General features: G+C 41.9%; 3 protein-coding genes across 3 annotated transcripts; 2 read left to right on the top strand and 1 right to left on the bottom strand.

The window, feature by feature from the left end:
- Nucleotides 1-795: 795 nt before the first annotated feature.
- On the bottom strand, nt 796-8,302 carry prmt5 (protein arginine methyltransferase 5). The gene is made up of 16 exons (XM_044367161.1): nt 8,118-8,302; nt 7,690-7,808; nt 5,258-5,343; nt 4,917-5,051; nt 4,675-4,787; nt 4,504-4,553; nt 4,237-4,400; nt 3,978-4,139; nt 3,793-3,870; nt 3,473-3,531; nt 2,902-3,024; nt 2,439-2,614; nt 2,051-2,254; nt 1,830-1,940; nt 1,681-1,745; nt 796-1,572 (listed from the first exon to the last, which is right to left on the bottom strand). The coding sequence occupies exons 1-16, from the start codon at nt 8,285-8,287 to the stop codon at nt 1,420-1,422; spliced, it is 1,968 nt and encodes a 655-aa protein (XP_044223096.1). The 5' UTR covers nt 8,288-8,302; the 3' UTR covers nt 796-1,419.
- A 454-nt stretch (nt 8,303-8,756) lies between these two features.
- psmb11a (proteasome 20S subunit beta 11a) lies at nt 8,757-10,137 on the top strand. Its single transcript, XM_044367471.1, has one exon. The coding sequence runs from the start codon at nt 9,076-9,078 to the stop codon at nt 10,135-10,137; it is 1,062 nt and encodes a 353-aa protein (XP_044223406.1). The 5' UTR covers nt 8,757-9,075.
- A 771-nt stretch (nt 10,138-10,908) lies between these two features.
- psmb5 (proteasome 20S subunit beta 5) lies at nt 10,909-19,857 on the top strand. Its single transcript, XM_044367164.1, has 3 exons — nt 10,909-11,180; nt 13,420-13,726; nt 19,158-19,857. Exons 1-3 carry the CDS (start codon nt 10,956-10,958, stop codon nt 19,439-19,441), a joined length of 816 nt encoding a protein of 271 aa, XP_044223099.1. The 5' UTR covers nt 10,909-10,955; the 3' UTR covers nt 19,442-19,857.
- Nucleotides 19,858-27,205: the final 7,348 nt, after the last annotated feature.

Genomic DNA, 27,205 nt, shown 5'->3' with positions numbered 1-27,205 from the left:
TTACATCATCCATTACGTCTACAGTATGTAATAAAGAAGTCTGTAAAAAAACAAAAAACCTGCAGTGTGACAGAAGCAATGCTTAATACATGACAGCATCAAGAAATTATTCCTTTAACATTACCTGAATTTTATGTTAGAATTGCACAGGCAAGCAAAACACTTACAACCTATACCAGCCTCAGTTGTGTGTCTATCTTAAGCAACTGCAGTTTGTGAGATATGTGCAAACAAGTGTATGCTACATGATAAGACTAGACAGGGTGTGTTCCTGAATCAACATATGTAGACTCAACTAATTGCATTCAACTTTCATGGCAGGAAAGGTTTTTATTATTTGAGCCCTGATGTTCAAATAAGACAGAGAGGATCATGGGTGTTTGGCTCCAGATATGATAGCGTTACATCATGTTGAGCTGGATCACTGACAGCTATGATTGAAGAGCATTTGAACTGAATTGGACATGAGCATACAGCACTAGTATGTTTAATATGGAATTGATGACTATGTTTTGTTACACTGGACAGGTCTGTAAGGAGCCTTATACCTGAGCTAATATATTACTACTGGTCTGTACACATTTGGGTAGGTATAGAGAATACTACCAATATTGATTAATTTTGAAGAGATTGCCATGAGGGTGACATCTACTGGACAATCACATCCTTGCACTTTAGCCAACCATCTCATTTCTCTTGCAGTCATTCTGAAATTATTCAAACCTTATCAATAATCAACGCTCCAAAAATCATGCACTTTGGTGGTACCAAAAAAAAAAGAAAGCGTAGAGTATATGGAGAACATTACAGTGTTGTCTTTATTGACATGGTTCAAACGTACAGAAACAAAATAACAAAGGTATGAAGACAACCCCGAAATAACACGGTGTGTGATCTGAATGGCGAAACCGTCCTGTGACCTTTTTAGATTGAGAAAGGTGTTTCGTCAGTATTGGTATAGTATTGGAATGTGCGTTTGATAAGGCATCGGTCCTGTTTGATTGAATGTGTATGTCTGCAATGCCTGTTCACAACAGTACAGAAAGAAAATTGAAAAAATAAAGCATGAGGAACAAGCAGCAAGTTGTTTGACCTAATCTGAATGAGCCAATCTCACAGCAACAATACACTTTGTGTACAGATGATAGTCTGTGCTGCTGAAACAGACTTCTAGAACAAATTCTGAAAACACAAACTGAAAAAAAAATCAGGTTTATCAACTTTTTCAATGCCGACTCAAAAGTGCCTACCACTGGTGGTTCTCAAACCCAGACTGCACTGACTTTAGGGGTTCACATCACACGTCCAAGGTTTGACTGAGTATATAAAAAAGAGCCACGCCACCCCCACTTCTACTGCCACCTAGTGTTACAGAAACATGTGTGAGTGTATGCCTGTTGACGGGTTTATATGTCGTCTTCACAGGCCGATGGTGTAGGAGCGTCCTGCGGGGTTGTGAATGGCAGAGCAGGAGGGCTCGGTCACGGCCCATTCATACCACACTTTCTTCCCGTTGTTGCAGCGCCAGAATCGCACTGTGACGTCATCATCCCGGGATATGGAGATGGGTTGCTATTAAAAGGAAAGAGGAATAAAATATAAATGAATGAAGACAATGATGTTTATTTTTTAAATTTAAGACTAAAAATGGATTAATTAAGAACAGACTGTATGACTTACCTTTAGGGGGAAGAGGATGGGGAACCAGGAGAACATTCCAGGTGAATGTGTATCTGGTTTTATACCTGACACAAACACACACAATGTTACCATTAATATTTAGACCTAATCTCAGAACAACAAGACTTCCTCTTTGAAATCTGACTTACTGAGTGTGACATCTTTATACAGCGTGGTCTCAAAGTAGCCAGCAAAGCCATGGAGGACTGAGTTACAACCCACTGAGAATCTGAGACACTGATACCTGTTATTGTTCATATCTGAAAGAAGAAAGGAAGGCTCGTCAGCACATTCAAAACTAATCACGTTCAAGTGTTTAGTGAGCTTGTTTACTGGTGTACAATGTGAGTTTTGTGCGTTTTCTGTCTACCTGTTGTGGGGTGTTTGAAGGTGAAGCATGCTTTGGGCTCAGCCAACTGGTGGAAGTTGTGGAGGCGCACTACGTAGGGTGTCTCAAAATGGCACTCAGGGTCCTTGTCGCGTTCCCGGCACCCCCGCACCTCGTTGTAAAGCTTGGAGGAGGACAGGGGAGCCAGGAAGGATGTGTAGGAACAGGGGATGCTTACTCCGTCATCTGAGAGTGACATGACGAGATGAGGGAAAAAAAGGGGAAAGAGAAAGTGATTTGAGATGAAAGGACGCATGGAAGGAAATGGAGGAGAACAGATTATTTTCACATTGCTTGTTGTGGCGAGCAACAGAGGGACGTATGCTTTCAATTCTTAAAAAAAAGAAGCAACCATAAGAAACAAAAGTACCTTTGAGAAAGTGCTGCGCTCCATCTAAGCACTCAGGGGAGAGTTCATTGTCACCAAAGGATCCAAGCAGCTCGCTGACAATGATGTCAGCCTTCTCAGGTGCCGCCCATTCCCGCATGTCACATGACACCACTGTCACCTGATCACCCCACTCCTCAAAGCGCCAATTCTCTAGCCTGAAGAAAATGCAAGAATAAACCAGTGTAGGGAATCAATAACACGAGTACACAGATTTCCTGGCTCCAGTCTATAAACTGGTATATGATTATATGTAAAAAGAGTTGAGGCTTCAAACCTCCCAAATCAAACTTTTCTGACATTGTGATCCAATGACACTCATCCTTGCACAGTATATTCTGATGATAAATGGTAAACTGAAAAAGCAAGTATCTGCGAGCATATCTGAATATTTTTCAAAGTTGGGCACAGACATGAGCATTGACATAATGTTTAGTCCACTCACGTGACTACAGCATTGGGATTTTTCTCCACAGCGTACACCTTCAGCTTCCTGTCTGCCTGTCTGGCAGCACGCAGGGATGCATTGACAAGGGGACCCCTGCCTGCACCCAACACCATCAACACCCTGTGTCAAGGACATCACATCATGTTAGGAACACTGCTAAGTCACCAGTGGAGTTATAATTCTTATTTTTCTGAAGTGTTTTACTCTGTTCTACTACTAATAGGGGTGTTATGATTCTCCAAATCCACAATTCGATTTGACTTTGGATTATAAGGTCAAGATTCGATTCATTTTTCCATTTAAACTTTTTTTTTCAGCACTGATGGCTATGCCATTGTTAGACTATTGTGATACTTTTGATTTTGAAGGTCGAAATCGAATGCTCATTTTGATTGATTTTCTATTTAGAATTGAAATGGTGACACCCCTAACTACTAATCGTATTTTATGAAGCTTTATCACAGGAAGAGAGTAGGTGAGTAACAATGATCTTAACTCTGAAACTGCAATTTCTGAATAAAAACTGTTTTGTCATTGTTCATGTAAAGAGTTGTGTACTGCTACTCACTGAACGTTGGTGTCTTTCTCCTCCTCTGGGACTCTGTCAAGTAGACATTTATATACAGCCTGTAGACACAAGACAAAGCATTTTTTAATCAACATGCTGAGTGTCAAACTCTTGAATCTTTTTGATTTTTTTGCAGCCAGAACACTTGAATGACACTTGACAGTGATTGATTCGTGCAAAAAACAAAAAACTAAATGAAGCCTATGTATACACTGTGGAAAAACAAAGTTATCTTGTGGCTAGTCAACGTGTGCTCTATTGTGTTTCTGTACTCTGAAATGTCTTGATAATGGTATCAGTTACAGCTGTGTCTGTCTTACCTGTTGGTACTGTGAATATTTAATAGGGTCCTTCTCAAATACTTCATATGTCTGAGACTCCAGGTTGTCCATAAGGGGCTAAAAGAGAGGAAGAAAAAAAATCCCTTGAGCGTAAATCATCAAAAAGTTAAAAAAAAAAAAAAAAAGCATTTAGAATATGTGAACATAAATGAGCACTTCCTTACCTGGAGTGGAGACTGCAGGTAGTCTTCATAGCCCTTGGCGAAGAGCTCATAGGCATTGGGTGCAGGCCGGTTCTGATTGAGGTATTCCAGGTACTGCAGGTAGGATCGGAAGTCCTTCTCAGTGTGGCGACTGGTGCCTGTAAAGATGAACTGGGCCTCCAACTGAGAACGAAAACAGTTTTCGTTAAAACACCACGTCTGTATTTGGCTAGTGATGACTTCCTGTCGAATCATATGTCTTTCAACTATCACAGTATACCTTGAAAAGACGGAAGATTATTCGCTGATGGGCTTTTGACAAGACAGGGAAGCCCTTCTTATTAGTTAGGAAGATGCTGGTGGGAAGTATAGCTGCCTTGATTGGTTCCCCGAGCCATTTATCAATCACAGCGTCTGAGGGCATGTCTGCTCCAACTTCAATCGCTGCAGGAATACAAAAGAGTACATTTTCAGTACAAGATACAATAATTATTTCTTAATGCACTGACTCTGCCCCAGGCTGTTGCTTTATTGTGTGCTCTCTCACCGAGACAGATCCTCTTGTTGTAATCACAAAGGGTTCTGAACGAGTGCCACCTAAAAGGGTGGAAGCAAGTAAACAAAATGAGTCACGAATTTTGAAGGATGTCAATGACAGCTGTTTTAGTATGCAGACAGCGCTCAGTTGGCTCAGGAAGTGGACTGGCATGAAACTAACCAGCTCCAGGTCTTCTCATCAACACTTGAGTCATCGATGCAAGTGGTCGGTTCATTCTCAATCAGATCTTCCCGCATGTCGTCTGAAGCCATCAGCGGAACACGAATCCAGAACTAATCAGACAAAGTGGACAACAGCGATTAAGTGATGACTTGAGCTGTCTGGCTCTTCTGCTATCTAATCTTAAGAAACAATCTACATTAGCTGTTGACTTTTTTTTTTTTCAATGCTTTGTGTCTTACATTTGAGGTGTGGTGTCCAGTGTGGATATGGTTTAGCAGCACACGGGCTAGGTTGGCATTACAAGCGCCCTTCAGAGGGAGCATGAAAACAGGCAGACCCAGGTAGGCTGAGAAGTTTAGCTCCTGTGAAAGAGCCTGGAGAGAAACATGGGAAAAAGAATGATGAGAGCATGAAGGGATGACACAAGGAGACAGATGAGGACAGGTAGAGAGGAGAGACTGGACAGGATAAGTTCTGCTAAAAAAAATCTTGAGATCAAAGAACCTTTTCCAGCATGATCATCCACGATGGGCTCAAAGGAAGCGTACTTCAGAGAAATTGTATAAAGTGAGGAACTTACGGCCTCTGAATTTCTGCGTTCTGTCTCAATTTCGGAATCTGCGTTGATCCATGGAGAGAGCTTTCCAACAATAAGGGTATTCCAATCTGAAAAAAAAAAGGATAATGGATTGACATTGTGTTTGTTAGTGTGGTTGGGTTGACAGAGTACTTTATCAGTCCCAGTTGGAAAATGCAGTGTTTCAGCAGCAATGCATAAAACATAAATCACACTTAAATAATAAAAAATCCAATAGAATTGGTTTTTAATGCACTGATATGAACTACACCACACAACCGTCTTTTATGATGATGATGTTTTAGGTGTCTGATACGTTTGCCTGCCTCCTGAAGATGTATTTTAAGATCAACTGCTTGCTCATATGGTTAAATTTTCTAGTGTTTCAGTTCCAATTTTCAAACTTAATGTAAGACATTGAATGCCTGTCTCTGTCTTGATAAGGTTCGATGAACTGTGTAAACACCTGAGAAAACAATGGAAATAAGTCCAGACTTTATCACTCTATCCTCGACAAAGTCTGATATGTTGTATTTTATAAATCAGAATGTTGTAAATGAACCAAACCAAGCCAAAATAATGTAAAAATAAATTAAGAATAAAAAGTGAATAGAAATCAAAAACTCATACACATTCAGCCCCACTAAAGGTCAGCAAACGACTATTTGCTAGGTAAAGATATAGTGGCGTAATGGTGTCCTGAGCAGAGAATGAAGTCACACTCCCTCTGTGTGTGTTGTAATCTGAGCCTCACTGTTCTTTGTTTTGATAGCTGGTCCCGCTGCGCGTGCATGTTAGTGCATGTGAGTCCCTCTGTGTCTGTTTTCAACATGGCAGCTGGTTCACAAAGGTTCTTATATTACAGCTAAAAAGTACACCGAAATATGTTTCTGAAAACATCTGAGCAGAAAAATAGGCAAAACAGTAACAGAATCTTGATCCATATTTGATCAGAACTGCCTAGTTTGACAGTTTGATCTGAGTTTTCTTACCCCCCCCCCCCCCCCCCCCCCCAATTTTATTGAGTAAATGAAGCTCACATTTGTTTTGGTCTGGGATGCTGGTGCTATAGTACGACATCTACTGGCTGAATGTTATGTATTACACCTTTAAACATAAGGATTACGTCCTCTTTGGTTTGAGAGAATTCTTCTTAAAGATCCCCTCCAAAAATGTTTTTAAGATGCATTAAAAAAAAAAAACTGTTGAATATTTGTGTTTAATATGATGTTCCACATAAAGGTTTAATTACCTAGTTAACAATTAAAATTTAATCTACTCCTTCTCCCTCTCTGAAAATATATATCCAATGAATATGCTAGTAGTGTTCACTTTAAAGGTTTAACTACTTCACTGTAAAGTCCACTCTCAGTGTTTGTGCACTGGAGGCTTAAAGTTTCCACATCACACTGGTTAAGGTTGCATATTGGACCGCGATCATCTTCCAAACTTGTTGTGATGTCACAAATCAGATGTATACGTCTTACTCTATGAGATTTAAGGTGAGCACAGAGAAACGTTCCCCCTCCAGCAGGTGAATGTGGAAACGAGTTTCTAGTGTCAAACTCTACAAAAACACCATTCTGCACAAGTGAGGTAACAACACATTACATAAACACGTTTTCGAGTGGAGCGGGACTTTAAACCCCATTGAAATATCTGTAAAAGACATTGTTTGTTTTGGATAAACATGGTTTTCAGAGATCAGTGACAATACGGTATGTATTAAAGTAATGTATGCTCTACAATGATGATTAAATTTAAGTGGTGGGCCTACAAGCATGATTTGTGACATCACAATTAGTTTAGAAACTAATCATGGTCCAGTATGCAATTTACACAAGTGTGATGTGGAAACTTGAAGCCTCCAGTGCACATACACTGAAAGACTTTACAATAAAGTCAGAGATATCTTGTATCCAGCAGGAAAACTTCAGATATTAACAAATTTGCATATTTATAGCTTCTGGATTTTTCAATGAGGGAGAAGGAGATTATGTCATTTTAAGGGTTTTAATGATGTAACAGGACTTTTTTGTGGAAAAAACATATGGCTCACATATTATTATTCCAAGCTGAGTGTTTTCCATGAATCTGAAAATATGTCTGGAGGAGATCTTTAAAGAATTCAAGCAGAACATGATGAATATGATGAGGACATGCAGAGAAACCTGACTCAGAGATTAATGTTTAATTAGTTAAAGTGGTTCTTGTCAATGTGCCAAATGTTCAACAAGAGGAACTGGAATCCAGGAGCAAAACACCCATTATCTTATTAATTATTCTAAATGTAGATTTACACTTTGGAACAGTTACGAACCATCAAACATGGGGATCACAGGGGGGCTTCTCTTGCACACAGGGGTGCCCTCATTAGACAACGTAACGTGTCTCAGTGAGTGATTGAAAACGAGGGAGGAGAAATTCTAACTAACCTCTTCCACATAGAAGCAGGTCTGACCGGGTCTGAGCACCGAGTCGGGATTTAGCGGGCTCCAGCTCGAACTCCCTACTGAACCTCGGGTGGAACAGGGGCATGCACAGGAAGTCAAACCTGGACACCAGAGAAAGAAAGAAAGCACAACATTTTAACATTCATATGACTTTAAATGCCAACTAGAGCAAAAAACTTGTTTACTTAGCTTTCCATTAGCCAGCTAGCACACATTTAACAGAACAGCCTTCAGAGGGCATAATAAACACTGCACACCGGTCTCAAGCAGCACTGTGATTGGACACGTGCTGTCGATTCACCGGCTAGCTTAGCATCACGCACTGACATTACATTAGCGAAGCACTGCACTCCTCCCGCAGGCTCAATTCTCCTGTAAAAACAACCGGCACCGTACAGCAGTCTGCTTACCCGAGTTTGGCGACCACAGCTAACGTGTCGGCTACCTCCGGCACACAATTCAAATCCCTCCCGCAGGACACCCTGCTCCCCGCGCTGCTGGCGGACGCCATGATTTGGACTGAATGGGTAGAGGTCTGGGATGATCTAGTAGCTCTAGCTTTCGAGGAAACTGGCGCCATCTTGGATCTGTGAGGGCGTCAATGATCATTGGCTAGTAAGGTGATGTAGAGCCGAAATGGTTACGCAAGTACTTCAGTTGCTCATCTCGTACCTTATCGCGATATATACAGTAACGCGTATCCATTTGGCTTCAATTTTTTGAATATTGAACTCAAGAAAATTTTAGCAGTTGATGTCAACTTACTTTTTGCAAAATAGATGAATAATAGTTTGTGCTCTAAATGTTAGAGTGGCAGTTGTAAAAATAAAACCTCTCATCAGAGTGATTTGAAATATTCTTATTGGTATTCCCTCAGTTAATTATTACTTCAGTTCCTCTATCTATCTATATTCACTGTTGATGCAGGTCCCTGGTCCCCATATAGCCATAGACAGCAGGTTTAGCAGAAAATGCCTTCTGCTGTTGTAGCCTCACATTAACAATAAACTGAAAGTGATAAAAAGATGTATGTGTATGAACTTGCACACAGCAGGAAATATCACCCAGTCAGTCATTAAAACATACAAGGTTTGCAGAAAGTGGCTTCTCTAGATATCACTTTCATTGCAGGCAAGATAAAATATCACTTATGTCAACTCAAAGGCTTTTGGATAAAGGTATTTGTGTGTATATGCAAGCTGTCATATTTGGGAGGGCTATAAAAGGGTCATAACTGTTTTTTCGGAGTAGACAGTAGATGAGAAAATGAGAGGAGATGGCAGCAGTGTCCAGAACAAACCAGAATGGGATTTGTGAGGCTTCTGACTTTATTTGACCAGTTTTCCTTAGGATGGACTCTGGTTTAATATGTGTTTGAGGAGTATACTTTTACCAGCTTTTCTCAAGGAAAATTTTCATTTCACTTTCATCGTTATGGCTCTGGAAGATATTTGTGGCTTCAAGGACTCTTCTGTGCATCACAAGTGGCTTTCTGCTTCGCCTTTGGAAGATCCAGCCACATTTTTTAATTTGACTAATTACAATTTTGGAAGGGGGAGACTGAAGAAATCAGAAAGAAACAGCGACGTCCCACTGCACATTTTCACACCAACTTTGCCAAACTCTGCCCATTTCAACCATTCAGTGACAGTCCGCAGGCCTTTCCCTCTGTGTCATGGAACAACGACCCTGGGCTTCATCTTCCAAGGTGGAGTCATTGCAGCTGCAGACACACGTGCCAGTGCTGGAGGGCTTGTTGCCTGTCCAGAAGTTCATAAGATAACCCCAATTCACTCCCATTTAGTGGTCACATCCTCTGGTAGCGGTGCAGACTGCATGCTGTGGGAACGAATCTTGGCAAGAGAGATCAGACTCTACCAATTACGGCACAGACGCCGCCTGTCAATAAGTGGCACTGCCAAACTCCTCTCATTTATGCTGCACCCTTTTAAGGGGACTGAAGTGTGTGTGGCCCTTACACTGTGTGGCTGGGACCAAGAAGCGGGTAACTCTGACTATGCAAATGATAGCTCCTTACCTGTTAACCAAGATGTTACCGCCATGACACATTCTGCATCCCCTAACAGTGGCCCAAAGCTGATATATGTGTGCAGTGATGGCGCCCGTCTGCAGGGAGACATCTTTTCTGTGGGCTCAGGCTCTCCATATGCTTACGGAGTACTGGACAGAGGGATGAAGTGGAGCCTAAGCAAAGAGGAGGCCGTCTCCTTGGCAAGAGAAGCAGTTTTCAGGGCCACTCACAGGGATGCCTACTCAGGAAACAACGTGGACCTTTTCCACATCACAGCCCAGGGATGGAGCCAAAGACAGAGGGAGAACCTGAAAGAGGAATATTACAGAGAGATGGAGAAGAGGGCAAAAATAGTAGAGGAAAGAAAAAGAGCAACAGAATTAAATGATTCAAGATGAAGAAAACCATTTGTGTGTGTGTGGAAGGGGTGGATTAAGGGAGGCTAAATGTTAGAGATAGTATGGCACAGTAGTAGGCAAATGGTGGCCTGTGGAAAGTTTCGACTTTCATAGTTTACATCAAAACTTTTACATAATTTTTCACAAATCTACTATAGATAACAAAATAAACACATGCCTCCTGTAAATACCAATTATAGTAATATAACCTTGTTACATCTAATACTGCCCCCACGTAAGGAGAGGCATTAAAACTATGGTTGCGCCCTACTATTTGAGCAGTGAAAGGTGCTGAAATTAAGTCTAATAAACCTACCAGTAATTAAAGTTGAATGTGTGAATTCCACAACTTTAGCCTGTGTGACCATAACAGATTTGTTCTTCACAAACACAAATGGTTGGCAGTCGAACAGAAATGGTGTGTTGATGCCATATAAATCTATTTTATTATTAAATGAAATAAAAGGTATAAACAAAACATATAGGCCTGCGTTTCCACTACACCAGTTAAGGGCCCTGCAATGAAAAATCCTGAAAAAACTGGGCCATGGTTGAACCTGAGTGCTGACCCTGGTGCACTGTAAGACACTGCGTTTGGTAACCCCCTTCACAGCTTATCCATGTTTTAAGCTATAATGAATCTATAATGATTAATATACTTTAACATAGTAAATAGTTCACCCAGTGTTTATTTACCTACCTACACCACTGCACAGAAATTACAGTCCGCCACAGACATAGGGGGCGCTGTGGGTGTTTTTGCCCCCACGACCCTTAAACGGCGGAAGCTGCTTGCTCATCGTCAGACAGTGTCGAAGATGGCTCTTGCTAGTGTGTTGAACAGTGATTGTGCGGATTTTTCATTTGATAATTGTCAGCCTTCTGGTTTTGGTTGTGGACCCGGACTGAGCGGTCTGGGTTTTGAGGCTACGCCGACAGACAGCCTCAGTTTTTCCGTTAGAAACCCGCTGTGTGCCGGTGAAGAGGATGGCGTCGAGAGGAAAATAGAGTTCCTGCACGGAACCACCACATTAGCATTCAAAGTAAGTTAATGAGTGGCCAGTTGTAGCTGGTTGACCTAATACAACTTAAACGGATTAAGTTGATGTTGAAGTGGACGTTTGATAAATCATTCAGTCCGTAAACACGCGTTAGAAGTGACATAACTCTGCATTTTCATCGTTAGCATGCTAGCATGGCTACAAACCGCCTTCTCATCGCAGATGTTCGTCTATCTCAACTTTAGCCATTTGTGTCGGTTTGTGTTTGACAGTACTGGCTTCAAAAGCAACCCGGCAATTTTAAGCTGGTTATTTATGTCTTGGTCTCGACAGGAATGTCGGTTTTTATCTCATTTGTGTCACATGTCAATATCTGTAACGTTAGCTCTTTAGCCTTGAGGCTGTCTTTGCACGAGTCAGTGCTTGAATGGGAAGCCACCTGCCAAATCAGCAAACTGCACCTGTGCAGCATCTATACGTGGCTTTTATCTGGTTTGATGAGATAAATGTCAAATTTTGTTGGATTATATGTACACTTTGATTGTCCCTTGACACAAATATGAAAGGTGACCCATGTAATGCTTCCTCAGCTTGTTCACTTAAAACGTAGATGCAGTCATTTCACAGCTCCTTTGTGGAATGATAGGAGTGATACTAATGGAATAAACAAATGTCTAAAAGTCATATTTTTTTCCCAATCTTAATGTATTATTATTAAATTCTTTTTGTGAGCTATACAGTGCATCCTTATTTATTGTGCTAAAAGATGTGGTATCTGGGGTAATATTCTTTCAAACACAGCAAAATATTCATTCCATAGAGGCCTAAAATTAAAAATGTTATTCTATGTGTTAACTGATAATATGTCCTTGCTGGGTTTTGCAGCATCTAAAGAAGGCAGGAGCCAAGAAAAGAAACGACCTGTTTATTTTTTAAATTACATTATTTCTCTTATGCATTTTTGGATCATTCAGTTATCCCTTTATACTGTATATTCTGTAGATACTATTCTTTCTAAAAAAAACAGTAGGCATCTGAGATTCCCTACCTGATACCTGCCTGATAAGCCACAACCATAACACACATTTATGACACTAAACACAAGAAAGCACAATTGTTTAAGTGCTTCTGTGGTCTCACAGGAGTAAAGTATAAAGTAAGAACTCCTAATGCACTGGTGAATGATCAAGAAAAGAGGAAATTGGATTCTCAAAAAGTTGCAGGTACACCACTTCCATGTGTAAGATTGAGGCCATGTTTAAAAGCTAATTTAAAATAAGTTCAGCCGGGTTTACAGTCTAATTAAAGAATAAGCGGATCTTATTACTTTTCAATTATTATCAATAAGAACCATGAAATGACTGAAACCAATAAGTCATGCTACTAACAAGAAGGCCTGTGTAGCTACAGGCTGATATTGTTTTTGCCTCTGTGTCACAGAACTCCATTGTTGTCCAAAAATGATTTATAACACGTAAGAGTCATACTGTTGCGTTCTGATGACACATCTTTTCATTACAAAGTAAACAAACAGCCAATGTAGCTTTTTTCCTCTCAGCTTGTCAAACTAGCAGAGTAGTGTAAACACTGAAGTCCCTGCAGTTGCTCTTGGTCTCTTCAGGGGATTTGTTGATTTAAAAAAAAAAAAGATAAATAACACCAACCTTATCCCTTAATTCCTGAGTAGGAGGTACGTGGTTGATGTAAACCTCCCCGTTCCACTTCTCCTTCCAACTGTTCAAATCTGTTGTCTTCACTTGAGCACTATACAGCTGTGGCAACTGTCAGTTCACCGATAGAGGATTTTGGAGGGAAGAACAATAGTCTAACCTCTTATCCAGCAGCTTTCTGGCAGAGCTGAAACATATATTGCACCTCTGACAGTTGTAGAGCAGCAGCAGCACTCTTCTGCCTTGCAGAAGTAGGGGGAAGCCAGATAATTAAATGACTTTACATTTATAGTAAGTAGCTCTATTCTGTGAAAAGCAATGACTCTCATGTGTGCAAAACAACAAAAAGCTTGTCTTCCAAGGGCATCCATAAGTCAGTGGTTCAGGGACCAACATAGGTTACACTGCACAATTTGTGTTTTCTCAGATTCAGTATATAGAAATGTAATTCATATGTTTTGAAATGGGTTTGTGATGTAATAAAATATATTTTGGAGTAGTATTTCAAAATTTTGATGATTTGATCCATCAGTGATTACTCTGGATTGTGTTCTACTCCTGCTGTAATGTGCTCCACTAAAGTGTTCCTCTCCTGCTGCTGCCTCTTTCAGTTCCAGCATGGTGTTATTGTTGCAGTGGACTCTCGGGCCACAGCGGGCTCCTACATCGCCTCGCAGACGGTGAAGAAGGTGATTGAGATCAACCCCTACCTGCTGGGCACCATGGCTGGAGGAGCTGCAGACTGTAGCTTCTGGGAGCGCCTGCTGGCCCGCCAGTGCCGCATTTACGAGCTTCGCAACAAGGAGCGCATCTCGGTGGCAGCAGCCTCAAAACTGCTTGCTAACATGGTGTACCAGTACAAGGGCATGGGACTCAGCATGGGAACCATGGTGTGCGGTTGGGACAAGAGAGGCCCAGGTAAGTACAGTTCTATATGACATGCACATCAGGCCTATGTCACTATATACAATATTAGAGATGCACAGATCCGACTCTTTCTCCCCCTGCATGCCAATTCTGACACTGACATGCTTTTTAGGCTTGTGAAAATGTTATCGTTAATTGTGACATTAAAATGCATCAGTGTTACAGCAACAGATACACCACCATGTTCTTGTTCTAACATGTAACAAACACAGTTCATGCTGAATGATTACTGGTGCTGTGGACACATGTAACCTGACAAACAGCACTGAGCTGCTGGGATAAATGATCAGACTAGTGCTGCATTGGGGAAAAAAAAAAATCCCTAAATGTAATGATATGCTTTCAATCTCTTCACCGACCCACCTCACCTGTGTGTGGCTCTGTTTTTCCCCCTGATCAAAATGACCTGCTAAGCAATGTAGAACATAGCTCCTTTTTTGTTTTGCAGAAAATATTTAAATACACTGATAGTAAAAGTCAATGGTGTAGATTTCTGGTAACGTTGGCTGTAATGTACAACTGTAAAAGTCATTGTCAACACAACATTGCCTTCACATTAAAATTCATTTATTGTGACACATATCAGGAAGTGCCGAAGTACCAGCATTAACTTTATGGACATTAGCTTACCGCTGCAAACGAATGGGGCAGAACATAAAACTTTATTTAACATAAATTGGTGACAGTTGGCTCATATCCAACCTGCTTAAATGAGATTAATATTGGCAAAGATTGGGCTGGTGCTTCCCTTTTTACTATATGTATTTATGTATTGATCCAAAATTAGATCTCTACTAGTAAAAATTACAGCTAGCAACAAAGTTACTCATAATAGTGTAGAGCTGAAGTGAGCCATCACATTTACCTTTTTTTTATTTAACTATATGCCCAGTAAATTTCAGGTTGCAACAATTTTCCAAAAATGAATATACAATGTCTAAGAATGTTTGTTTTTTTTGGGGGGGGGGGGGGGGGGGGGGGGGGCTATTATGCTTTTCCTTATTTTCAGTCATATGTATATATAATGCAAACTGGCTATTCATACTAAATGTAGCCAAAGTGTCAAATAATGAGTTAACGTATGTAGAAGTAATCCCACTGAGTATCACCGGCTTCAGACCGCTCTGAATGCTCAGAGTCCAGTGTTTTTTTTCCCCCCCCTACTTTCAGCCCGAGCTGATGTTGGCTTGTGACAGATTTCTTTATATGGTCATCTGCTCCAGGCTCAGCGCGCCCACATGTTTGTTGGTCAGCTGCTCTCATTTGTTAGTGCTCTGCTCCACTAACATTATGGCGTTTTTTCCATTTTTTGGGGGGGTAGTCACACCGAGCCGTGACCCGAGTCAAGCTGGCACGCTGTAAGTGTTTCCATTACACAGCACTGCAAAGCAAAATAAGTAGTTTTCCTGTTGGACGTGTGCTGGTCGTCTGCAGCTCTTCATCAAACATCATCATCATCACTGTGGCTGTTTGTTTGTACTATTCTTCCCTGCATTATTTCTAACTGATCCGCTGAAAAAAGAGGTCCAGATATCTCCATCATATTGTGTCGACTGGTTTTTATGGCTTCTAACAAATTTGCTTCAGTGAGGAACATGTTTCATTTCCTGTAAATTCTTCACAATAAAAGTCTCCCGTTTTTTTTGTCGTTTAAAGGCTGTTAATATCAAGCAGTAAAGCAGGAAATGTTGGGTTTGCATCGGCGGTAACAACACGACTCTGATACGGCTGCCGCTCAGCAGGCTTCCTGAAAGCTGGCCAGTCAGAACAGAGTGGGCTCATTGGGAGGGGGACCTTAAAGAGACAGGAGCTAAGACTGCCTTTTAAGAGACAGAGGCTGAACTGAGGGGCTGCAAAAGGGCCAGTATAAGATAAATAAGGAGGTTTTCTGAACTGTGAATCATGCAAAGCTACTCTAGTGGAGTCCCAGAATAAAAATATAGAGCTGGAAATGAGCATAATAGATCCCCTTTAATATCTATCTGGGTTTTTTGTAACAGACTTTATTTACTATTGCTTGTGAAGGTTAAAGATCCTAAAAACTATATAGATAGGTATAGATAAAAAAAAAATTGAGTCTATTTATGAGTCTATTTCTGCTGTTTTACTTGGATGTCAAGCAATTTTCAATTTTTCCATTGTTGGAGTTGTTTTTATGCCATATTTTTTATATGTATGTATGTATATTATATATATTATTAAGTAATTTTAGTATCTTTCTCTCTCTCTCTCTTATTACCAGCTTTCAGATACGTATTTTACTCCAAGCAGGCTAAAACCAGCACTCAGGTCTGAGTGACACACTCAAATATAGACGGCACACATTCATTTTCCACTCTTAGCGGGTGATTTCTACACTATATTTGTGTGCAGAGTGTCATATTTTGGTGTGTTAAGTTCGAGTTACAGCATATAACATGTCAGTTTTGTTTAGCAATGTTCCAATGATCGCATATCTGCCACACCAAAACAAATAATTTGTGAGCATTCATTAATTTCCAAACTGAGATTGAACATGAGTGGATAGCTGTTAAACATAAATCTGAAATGAAGGTCTTGTATTGCAGTCTATGGTTAGCAGGTGTTCCTTCTTGATATCAAGCAAACATAAAATGTAATGATCTTTTGTGCACAGAACCGTCAATGTGTCTGGTCTAGTAGTTTCATGTGCTGTTGCATCACAGTAGCAACACATTTGTAGTTGCTGGAGTGCTACCCACTAGATGGCACTGCAGCCTCTACTATCCTCTGCTTCTCTTTGGACTGAAAGCTGTGGCTTTCGAATGCCACACAGTGTGAGGCCGTACATCACACAAGGTGTGCTTAAAGAGGCCGCCACAGTGACACAGTAATGGGAAATCGATGAAGCTGGGACTGTGGGCCAGAGAGAGCAGGGCAGGATGACGGACGTTGGGTCTCAGCCCTGGACAATTGGGTCGCATGCATAATGCCCATACACTCGCTGAGATCGATGCTGGCTTTGTCTGGAAAGCAGAGAGGTCTGTGTGAACAATGACGGCTTGCCGTTATGCCAACAAACGTAAATGACATGTGCTAAATCCCAGGCAATCAATTGGGGGAATAATGATCCCTGTATAAGTTCAATAGGTTTGAGAGCTTGCCTTGGTCCCCACAATGCCAGTGATTGAATGGAGAGGTAAATGTCATGTAAATTAAATCAATCGCGATTAGGCGGGAAGCTCATTAGCTGGCTACAATCATGTCAAGAGCACTTATTTCCCTGATGGAGTGTCTTAAGCTGCATGAAAAATAAATCGAATAAAAGCTATGTTGAGGAGCTTGACAAACATGGGTTGATGTAATAAACCCAAATGTTATGACACTGGTAATCAGGATGTAGTTAATGTTTGGTAGATCGGTAGTGGCTTTGCCTTCAACAAAGAAAAGCAATTATACTCTGCGTATCGTCCTGTACCGCTCCCTACAAGGACATGAAGGCTCTATAATAAGATGACATGTGATTAAATGGGATGTAGCCTCATGACAGAAAAGTAGAATAGTGTGTGATATGGAACCTTATCTCAGAAGACCCATGTGGCAGGCTGTTTCCCAAGAGAGTGATGTAATAGTTTTTCCCCCCTCCTCTGTTCAACCGCTGCTCTCTCTTTTTACTCCTGATCCAGTGGTGAATTCTCGTGGGAAGGACAGATGACAGACAGACACTGACCAGTTTGATGCTAGCCACCCATCCATCGCACTGTGCTCCTTACCTAACTCCAAAAGCTGTCAGTCTAGCCAGCTGCACAAGCTGCTGTTTAAAGGAAAAAAAAAAAGGCTCCTTAAGCACCTGTCAGCTGAGTGATGGAGTGGAAGGAGCCTCTCTTGGCTGCAACTGCTGCAATGCTCCACCATCCAAGCAGTGTTCCGCTTTAATGTGGGCCTCATGAATTTCACCCCCCCTTTCTTTTTTTTTTTTTTTTTGTTTTCTGAGCACTCACCGGTGCCGTCATATATTTCTGCGTCACTGTTTGAGGTGCAAAAGCTGTGAAGCAATATTGCATTGGGCTCTACAAAGACCCCAGGTGTGTTTTGGAAAGGAATGGATGTGGGAAGTGTCTTTTGGTTGCCGCTCTGCTTCTATACTTGGACCTCCTAAAGAGTCCTCATCCACCTCCGTCAACTGTGCTACTCAACACAAGAGGCTGCCTTTACAACTCTCTGCCTTCCTATTATGTTTTTAACGAGTCCCTTACAGTTTTCAAGAGGAACAGGCAGGTCTCAGAATGGCAAATTACCCCCGTGCACAGGCAGGCACTGGATGATTATCATGGCAAGCTAACGACAGGCTGAGGAAGCTGCAATTTGCCAGTTGAAAGCAATGGTAAGCTCCCTTTTTCAGAAAAGCAAGTGGCTCTCTATCACTAATAGACTGTCACTAGTTTAGCTGAGGAACTGCAAGCGAGACTGTGCAATCTGAGGGCATTTTGAAGTGTCTTTTAATGTGGGAGATGAGCAATAGCAGTGGATATTAGGCAATTTTATATGCATGTGTTCCTGTGTTTCTCCGTGCGAGTATCGTTTTCACAGGTTTTTGCTTTGTGAAGCGCTGTGAAAAACATGCCTTTTCACAGGCTGTCTTTTTACCATCTGCAAAGCTGGCTGTGGGCGAGCTCGCAGGCTGGTGCTAGTCACCCGTCCCACGTCACTCTGGGATCAGGCCTAGCGAGTGTGTCATGGCGCGGAACAAAATGTCTCGCATGTGTCCACGAAGCGTAGTGTGGAGCAAACTGTCCCTCACAGGTCCTTCAGAGCACTGTGGGTCTGCAATGTGCTTGGGATTACATGTTTGTTTTTGGTGTGGGGTGAGCTCCCATGTCCGTGTGTCATTCAAGTGTGCGTACATGTGGAGGTGAAGAAAATGTCTGCGTGCGTGTGTGTGTACATGTGTGGAAGGATATGAATGTGCTATACTCGTCTGATGTCCGCAGGATGTGAGGGTGCTGTTGTTTTTTTTTGTCCTCCCCCTTGAGGTGTGAGGTGCAGTTACCTGTGCAGCTCGGGTTGCGGGTCGATAGTTAATTTTTGGCGTGTTTGCAGGGATCAATAAGGCCTGTAGCAAGGGCCCCTGGGCAGACAACGACGTGGCCCGTGCCTTGTCAGCAGGTCCGTGGCCGGCTTCGTTTTACTTGAAGAGGATGCAGCTGTTCATATCGGCCAGCCTTACTTCACTTGGAGGGGTTGCAGCTGTTCATATTGTCTCTCTGGAGGACATGGTGTGTGCGTGCTTACAAGTTTGTGTGTTTGTTTGTGCGAGAGCGGCGGTGTTAGATGTATACCAGTCTCAGTTTTCTCGACAAAGCTCCACACCTGAGTCGGGAGAATGAAGGATGTTTTTGCGCTGAACACAACTCCCTTTACACCTTTTCCCCCTCTTGACCTGCCTCTTGTCCTTTCTCCTCAGGGCTGTACTATGTCGATTCAGAAGGAAACCGGGTGTGTGGCGACCTGTTCGCTGTGGGCTCGGGCTCCATGTACGCCTACGGTGTGATGGACAGTGGCCTGCGGCAAGACCTGACAGTGGAGGAGGCCTGCGAGCTAGGCCGCCGCGCCATCTACCAGGCCACATTCCGCGACGCCTACAGCGGAGGGCAGGTCAACTTGTACCATGTCCACAGCGAGGGCTGGACCAGGGTGTCCCAGCAAGATGTGCTCATGCTGCACCAGCAGTACAAGGAACAGGAGTAGTCCTTAAAATCAAAAGCAGAGGGAACAAGGAAGTGGGGAGGGAGAAGGGAGGTGTAAGGAGAATAGTTTATTCCAGTATCCAATGTTACAGATGTTCTGAAATATCAGTAGACACACTAATTAAAAAAAAAAGGACTCATTGATCGATTGATCTCCACTTGTATCACTTTTGTGACCCATTTTGACTTGTCAGTAGCTCGAAGCTTTATGTTGTACATTTTTAACAATACCAGTGAGCTCCACTCACCCTGCACAGAGTCTGAATTGAGGGGCTGCAGAGAGGGGGGCCGATGACTCAAACATGCTTTATTACAGTGTGGGAGTAGTGTGGTGCTTGCCCTACATACATTTCATTTGGATCATACCCTGTAAAACTACATCTACTTTCTCAATAAACCTGTGATGTTCTTTTTTTTTCAAGAGAGTTGTTTTGTTATTTTGAACAAGTGCTGAGTTTAGCTTTAGGTCACAGGATGGCGAGTCATATTCTTTCTCTGAATTTACTCTTTATGTAAATGCATAGTCTCATCTCCTCATCTTCCTTTGATGTAGACGTTTTTCCCCTGTTTGTGTTTACATTTCAGTCATCTGTTCCCCCAGCTGTTGGGATTCTGAGGTAAACCCAAAGCCTGTTTTGTCTCCGCTATATGTTCTGCGTTTATTAGCGGGGAGTAGCACTGTCTAAATAGCACAATTTAATTGCATACCACCAGCCTCAGTAATTGTGCCTCCTGAATTGTAACTGTGTGTTTTCTTCTCCTCATTGATAATGTTCCCTTCCTCCGCTCACGTTGCAAAAATACATCTTTTAATTGGAAGGGGGAATTTATTCTTTAATTCCTCCCCGACACACTTAGTTTCTTAATGCGCAATGTTGTGTGCCACCCTGGTGTTTTACAATGTAACGACCTGCGCTGGCAGTGTGTGCCCCTCCAGTGGTTTTTATGGTTGGGAATAAACACTAATAAAGGGGACGAGGTAGAAATCCGAAGCCACTGCGCTTTCAAACCATGGTTAAAAACTAGTTTCACAGGTGACCAGTTAGCAGATGGAATAGAAATGGGATTTCGATATATGGAAATGAGCTTGTCTGAGGACTCGTCTGTGATGCTGCTCTAGGTAAAAGAAGTGATGGGGAATTACTATCATCAAAAGAGGCAGACACTGACACAGTGACTATGAATGTGTGCATGGAGATAAGATCAATTGGAGCAAATGTGGATAAAAGCATTAATAATAAACTGCTTTAACATCTTAACCTTCATCTAGAGCTGCGTTAAGTGGTTAAAGGGGTGATTTTTCCACAAACGGACTGAAAATTACTCTAATAAATAATATATCCAGAATAGTGGATAAAGGTATGGTCTTGCTGCACTATTAAATATCCAACGTACTCCATTTGTTTAAGTATAGTGTAGGAAGGATTGTTTTTAAAAAAAAAAAAAAAAAAAAAAAAAAAAAAAAAAAAAAAAAAGTCAGCTTTTAGAGTCTGCAGTTTTAGTCCATAATTGTTTGATGAGATACTACTCAGGCAAAAGCATAATTGAACGTGTGTGAAAACTGAGCAGATTTAACCAGGAAACTTAAAATCGTTTTTCCCCCCCAGTATACAATTTGTACCACATATTAAACAAGCAACCAGTGCATTATTAAACTACACAACTACTCTGTATACATAAAGAGATGGATGTTTGATCGATCATTTGAAAGTGAGTATGGTTTGGAAAATGGCTTGGCATGGTATATCTTTATTGACTTTTTTTCAAGCTAGACTCCCAGGACAAGACTACATTTCCTTTCTTTGCTGCAAGTCTGCAGACTTGGTTTCACCTAGTAACAAAATTGTTTACTTTTGTTCTTTTTTTTGTTTAAAGGGGCTATGTGTAATAATTTTTGTTTAAAACATTAAAGAATAACTAAAATTATCAACAGAATGTGAAGATATAACAGTTTTGACATTATGTCAAAGACGTCTGTATTGTGCTGCAGAAATCTACTAAAATTAGCATGCTAACTAGCTAGCCCCAGCCCGTCCTGTCTCATAATACCACTTTGTACCTCAAGATGTGATAATGAGTCACTGTAGCGTCCAGTCTGCCCTCAGTCCAACATGAGGTTCTACTTCTTCCAGGTCAGATTTATTGAAGCAAACATAAACTCCATTAGCACTGAATTGATATTGCTATCATACTTAGTCAAAGTCCTAGGGGTCTATTCCAGAAAGCAGGTTTAACAAACTCTGAGTCTAACTCTGACTTCTGAGTTTATGAACCCTGAGATGGAAACTCAAGAGTTGTTGGTACTAGAACAGCTGATCAGAGTCAGTTAAATCAACTCTGAGCATGTTCACTCTCGTGCATGGTGAATGAAAAAAGCCATTATCAATGGAACCCCGCATACTACAGTTGATCATGGTAACAGGTAAGTAAAAGGCAGAGCATCCATTTTAAACCAGTGGACTTAAATATATTAATGCATGTGTATGTGGACTGTGCACATTTATCTGTAAAAAAAAAAAAAAGAGCAGGGAAAGGTGTCAATAAGTTAAACAAAACAAAGTTTTATTCAGTCTTGTCCATTAATTCATCATTTACCATGCTTATATTTCCTTAATGATGATAAAGTGGAATCTGACTGTGTATCACGCTGCAGCCTTCATTACATTTTAAATATATTTGTTCAGCTTTAATCTGACGGGAGACAAAACAACAGAGGCAGCAACTGAAGATGAAAAATATAAAGATTTAAAAAAAAGATCAAAGACATAGACATGATTGCAAGCTCACGATCTGATCCATTAATAATGTGTCTGGTGATTTGAACTTGAAAAGGCATCAAGGTTAAAATACAGTAGATTTTTAAAATTTTAGACATCTTTTTGTATCTTGGCTCAACAGCATTCAGAGACTATTTCAGCTACTTCAAAAGTAGTAAATTTAAACATTATCACTGAAATACTGTAAAAAACACATTAAGACTGTGCACCCTGTTTAAAAAAAACTCACTTTGAAACTACATTCTGCAGCTGCACCGCAATTCTGCTAACTCAGGAATAATCTCCAATATATAAGAATTATGTTCCATCAGTGCGAGCAATCACATCATGAAAGATAGAGATCATTATTAATTGATCCTACGTGCCTAAAGCTTCAAACGGATTTCTTAAAATTTAAACTGAAATCACATATTGTGTGCAATAAACATTTCAGTGCAGGAGCTGCTCTAACAAACTGACAGCTGTCTTGTGTGCAGAGTCACAGTGTTAGAGGAGGTTTCATTCCAAGCTGAGGGTGACTTGACACTATTCTATTCAAGGGTGAGGGCAAAAACTGCTGTTCAAAGAAATGACTGATGTGCATAAAAGCAGTAACTTTGAATAGTCCTTGAGTAACAAACTAATATCCAGCCAGGATTTTGATTCTGACAGGCAGTAAACCTCTGCTAATTAATATGCTTCAATACGTGCTTTGATACGGACTGAATCAATGAGGAAATGAAACGGTGTGTCTGGCTCTATAAGAGGGAGGAGACAGAAGAAAACCTGCCAGCGAGCAGGTTAGGTTCACAGAGTCAGTTACCTTGGTAACTGACTCAGAGTTTAAGTTACCTCTTTCTGGAAGTGAAAACCCAGAGTTTCCTTCATCTCAGGGTTAACAAACTCAGAGTTTCCACTAAACCTGCTTTCTAGAATACACCCCTAGTTACTGAGTTTGCTAGCTGACAGAGCACTGATAATGCACTATTAATTAAGCACTAACGTAACATAATGGACACCCCTTCTGGTGATATGCCCCCCGCCCCAATTGGTTTGAAGTGTGGAGTATGAATTTGACAGGTGGACTGTTCTTACATACAACACCTTTAATCGCACCAGTATGCCTCAGTGAAGTTCTTGTTTGATCATCAAACCGCACGTCCCCCACTCACATATCTTTGAATTTGGAAAAGGAGGGCTGTGTCCGACAATTTTTTGGAACTTTCTAAAGCCAACAATCCGATCACACCCACAATTGGCCAGTGGTGCGAAGGTGAGAAGATATATCAACTTTTCTTTTAGCCTCTCTTTTCAGTTTTTAACACAACTACTTCACATCACTTTTTACTCGTGGCTGCATAGCTCTATGGATAGCAGCGGAGTCTGTCAGTCGACCCACCACTTTTGTCCAGATTCTAATATCTCAACAGCTATTGAATGGAACAATAAAATTTTGCACAGACATTGATAGAAGAATCCTGCATAATTTTGTGTTTTTTCCTCAAGCGCCACCAGCACGTTTATATTTGTGGCTTTGAGGGATACGTCTCAACAACTAATGGACGGATTGGAATGAAATTTGGTACAGATATTCAGATCCCCCTCTTGATGAATTGTTATAATTTTAGTGACCCCAGATGACACTCCATTTCACTCATACTGAACTCTTAAGCAGCTCTTATTTCGGGGCGTATTATTTAGTTTATAGTTGTATGTTTATAAAACTGTTGCAGATGGAGTAGATTTTCCTGTCTGCTCTTTTGGCCTGTCTGGTCATGTATGGCGGAAACACTTCACCCCATGAATTTTCACCATGTTTAGAATCACCCACCCCGTCTGTGTGTGTGACCTTGGCATTGGACCAGCAGACTGTAGGCAGTGTGCTGGCAATGTCGACGGACGTCCATGTCTGGCACGAAAATTGCAGGTCGTCAACAGGTACTTCCAGAATAGCTGCTATTATCAGTACCCCCTTTCAGAATATTTTCACAAAGCTTTACACACAGGGCAAGATGGTGACACTCTGGGGAGGCATGACAAAATGAAGAAAATAGCTTTTTTTTTTTTCTCTCCGCTGAAATTAGACGGAATGCTATGAAAAAGACCAGCTGGCAATACTGAAAGGTGCCAGCACGCTGATTTTCACACTGTCAGAAAATAACCCCTGTGCCCACATTATGCCATCTGTCAGGTGGTCATATGTGATTTCACTCCCGGACACCAGATCATATCGGAACATAGTCCTAAGGGTGCCCTGACAACTCTTTTGGAGTCACACACAACTCACATTTGAGCTGTTGTTTCTCATAATTTAATGCTAGGACTTTGTAATTGGATCTTCAAAAGGAAAATCACCCACAGCATAGGCGCACGTCTTTGGTATACTATCGAGCAGCCATTGTTTATTCCTGTTGATGCTTTACCTCGACGGAAAAACAAACAAGAAGTCTATTTGGCTTGGATAATGACTCCCGGCTGGCTGCCTCTTGTCCACCCCGAAGGCTCTCCAGGTGTCATATAATCAGTGCACCCAAGTCCTTAAATCCGTGCCAGTTCTGACAAACAACAAAGCTGGCATGAAGATAATTACGTTTGTGGTCCCCGTGCATCCCCTTCCTTGCTGGCGCAAGAGGCAGCCGCTGCCTCGCCTCGTTTGAGAGGTGCTGTTTTTCATCCCTTGCGATGACAGCCACACTCTTGTCATTCCCGCCGCGTGCTTGCCACAGCCGCCTCGCTCTACTCGAGACTGTTCTCTTTTTCTTTGCCCCCCCCCCCCCCCCTCCTCTTCCCCAGCAATGTTTTTGGCAATTGCTTTTTTTTTGACTCGATTAATTCAGTGACACGAATGAATACAGCCCGGCAAAGTAAACAGTGCAGCCCTTGAGTTCTGTCCAATCTGAGTCAGTACTCGTCCGTTTCCCAGCAGGCACTTAGGAGCTTCTGCCAACACTGCTATTGCTGCTCTTGATGATCATCATGAGGGTGATGGTGAGGATGAGGATGATGATAGCCCCCACCATTAATGCAGACTGTGCCTCAAGAGGTCTGAAGCGGTCGGCTGTTTATCCCTTGTCATGACACCTGACTGTATAAATGGGGCCTGTCTGTTTGTTTTATCGTCAACAGCGCCAGGCCTTGCCTCCCAGGCAAACACAGACAGGGTCAGGGAGACTACAGCTAAAGACATGGCAGTAAGAGCGATGGTGGCCGCCACGGTCACTCCACTTACTCCCATGTGGCTCCTGGACACATTTTTTTATATTGCACTGCGTCCTTTAATACGTGGTGACTAAGTCCCTTGGGGCAGAGAAAAGTGAATTGCGGATTCTGTTGTTGCACAGTATCAATGGGCTTCTTTGCCGACTTCTTGCTATTTTAGTGGCGGTTCAGTTCTGGTTATGTGAGCACTTACATTTGTTTAGGTGACGCGCCATTACGGGGTGTTGTGTTTTTCTCTCGACTGACCTTGCACAGTGGTTGATATGTTATACTTTACCACTATAATCTTTATTTGTTGAAATTTTGAATTGTGGGATATCTTGGTTGTCATTTTTATAAATCATTGACAAGTACAGCATTCACATTGGATTTAATATTATTTTCTCTCTGATGATGATCCCTCTGGATGTTTCTGCTTTACAATTCTGATAGAAGAGTACAGAAGTACAGTGTGTTTTTTATTGGTTTGAAGTGCCACTCAGTCTTTTTGACAGAGTATCCAGCCCCAGCGGAAGACCCATCTCAAGAGGAACAACTGTGCCAGGCTTGAAGCCTGCATCCCCCTTTCCTTTTTTCCTCCATTTCACCTCTCCATCTGTCCATCCCTTTCTCTGTACCACATTTTTACTTAATCCCCCCTGTGGTGCCCTCAGCCCGTTGCCCACTTCCCTCTGGCCTGATCCTTCTCTGACCAATGCCCCCCACCCCCAACAGAACCAACAGGGAAATGGAGCCATTAATTACCACCCCAGAGCTTGTTACCAGGCTCAGCCCTTTCAGCTTCCTGGCTCTTCACTGACTCTGCAATTGTAATTCAGCTGGGGACCCAGGACGTGAGGGTAATAACAGAGGGTACCCGTCCAAACGGACGATCGCCCACTGATAGATGATCCGTTGGGCCGGACGTGACGGAACTGACGTGAGGGGGCCGGGAGTGACTCCGAAAGTGATTGACACACAGCTTTGGCACTGGGATTATGTGTGAGAGAAATAATTTATGACTTTCTCTTCCAGAGCCGAGACGAATGCCAGAAATGAGTAATGACCTCTTGGAAGTTCAGCTTCTCTGATCGCAAACAATAGCCCAGGTTGTCACTGCTGTGGAAATGACAGAATTGATGGTGTTATGAGAATGAGAAGCTAATGGACTAAATCATGGAAATGGCAGTTTAATTAAATATCAGGACCCTGGTATGAACAACATTCTAACATTAGAGACATCCTGACTGATCAATACTATTGTTCTTTCTTTTGCTAACTGCCTCCCTTTGTGTATCCTCCTGTATCTTGTCAACCTTTCTTCTCGGTACCCCTTTGTTTCATGGTTTTTCTCTGACAGTTTGAGTGCCAAAGTCTTCAGTGCCCAGCAGTTGGCCTCCTTTGTGTTATTCAGTGTCTGATGTTTCATGTAAGCACTGCGGTGGAAAAATAAATGTCTATTTGCCGAGCAACTGTCTCTTCTCAAGCATTTCCCACCATTCCCCTTTTTTTTTGCCATAACCATCAGTCCGTTTACCGTCTATCCCTCTATCAGCAAGTTTTCCCTATCCTCTCATGCTATATTCTGTATCTACCTCCCTCCTATTTGCTCTTTTTCTCTGCCCCACTGCTTTCCACCATCCACCCTCTCCTCCCTCTCTCTACCTTCCCCATTATCCCCCCTTCCCTCCATCTCACTGTCCCCCTCTCTCCCATTCTCCCTCCTCCCCCTACTTGCCTTTCTTTGCTCAGGACCGATCTACTCTCATTACATTGATGGCCCTGATGATTCAGTTGAATGGTGTACTCGC

The sequence above is a fragment of the Thunnus albacares genome, chromosome 12 (genome assembly GCF_914725855.1).
Source record: "Thunnus albacares chromosome 12, fThuAlb1.1, whole genome shotgun sequence".
NCBI lineage: Eukaryota > Metazoa > Chordata > Actinopteri > Scombriformes > Scombridae > Thunnus > Thunnus albacares.
Note: the sequence above shows the minus strand (reverse complement) of the source record. Positions and strands in the feature narration are given on the sequence as shown.

Excerpts from the sequence above, each read along its gene's own strand:
- psmb11a (XM_044367471.1), top strand. The coding sequence starts at position 9,076 with ATGTGTTTGAGGAGTATACTTTTACCAGCTTTTCTCAAGGAAAATTTT.
- psmb5 (XM_044367164.1), top strand. The coding sequence starts at position 10,956 with ATGGCTCTTGCTAGTGTGTTGAACAGTGATTGTGCGGATTTTTCATTT. Across the intron at positions 11,181-13,419 it reads CCACCACATTAGCATTCAAA|TTCCAGCATGGTGTTATTGT; the intron begins GTAAGTTAATGA and ends TGCCTCTTTCAG. Across the intron at positions 13,727-19,157 it reads TTGGGACAAGAGAGGCCCAG|GGCTGTACTATGTCGATTCA; the intron begins GTAAGTACAGTT and ends CTTTCTCCTCAG.
- prmt5 (XM_044367161.1), bottom strand. The coding sequence starts at position 8,287 with ATGGCGCCAGTTTCCTCGAAAGCTAGAGCTACTAGATCATCCCAGACC. Across the intron at positions 4,140-4,236 it reads TAATCTTCCGTCTTTTCAAG|TTGGAGGCCCAGTTCATCTT; the intron begins GTATACTGTGAT and ends TTTCGTTCTCAG. Across the intron at positions 2,615-2,901 it reads AATCCCAATGCTGTAGTCAC|GCTAGAGAATTGGCGCTTTG; the intron begins GTGAGTGGACTA and ends CATTTTCTTCAG.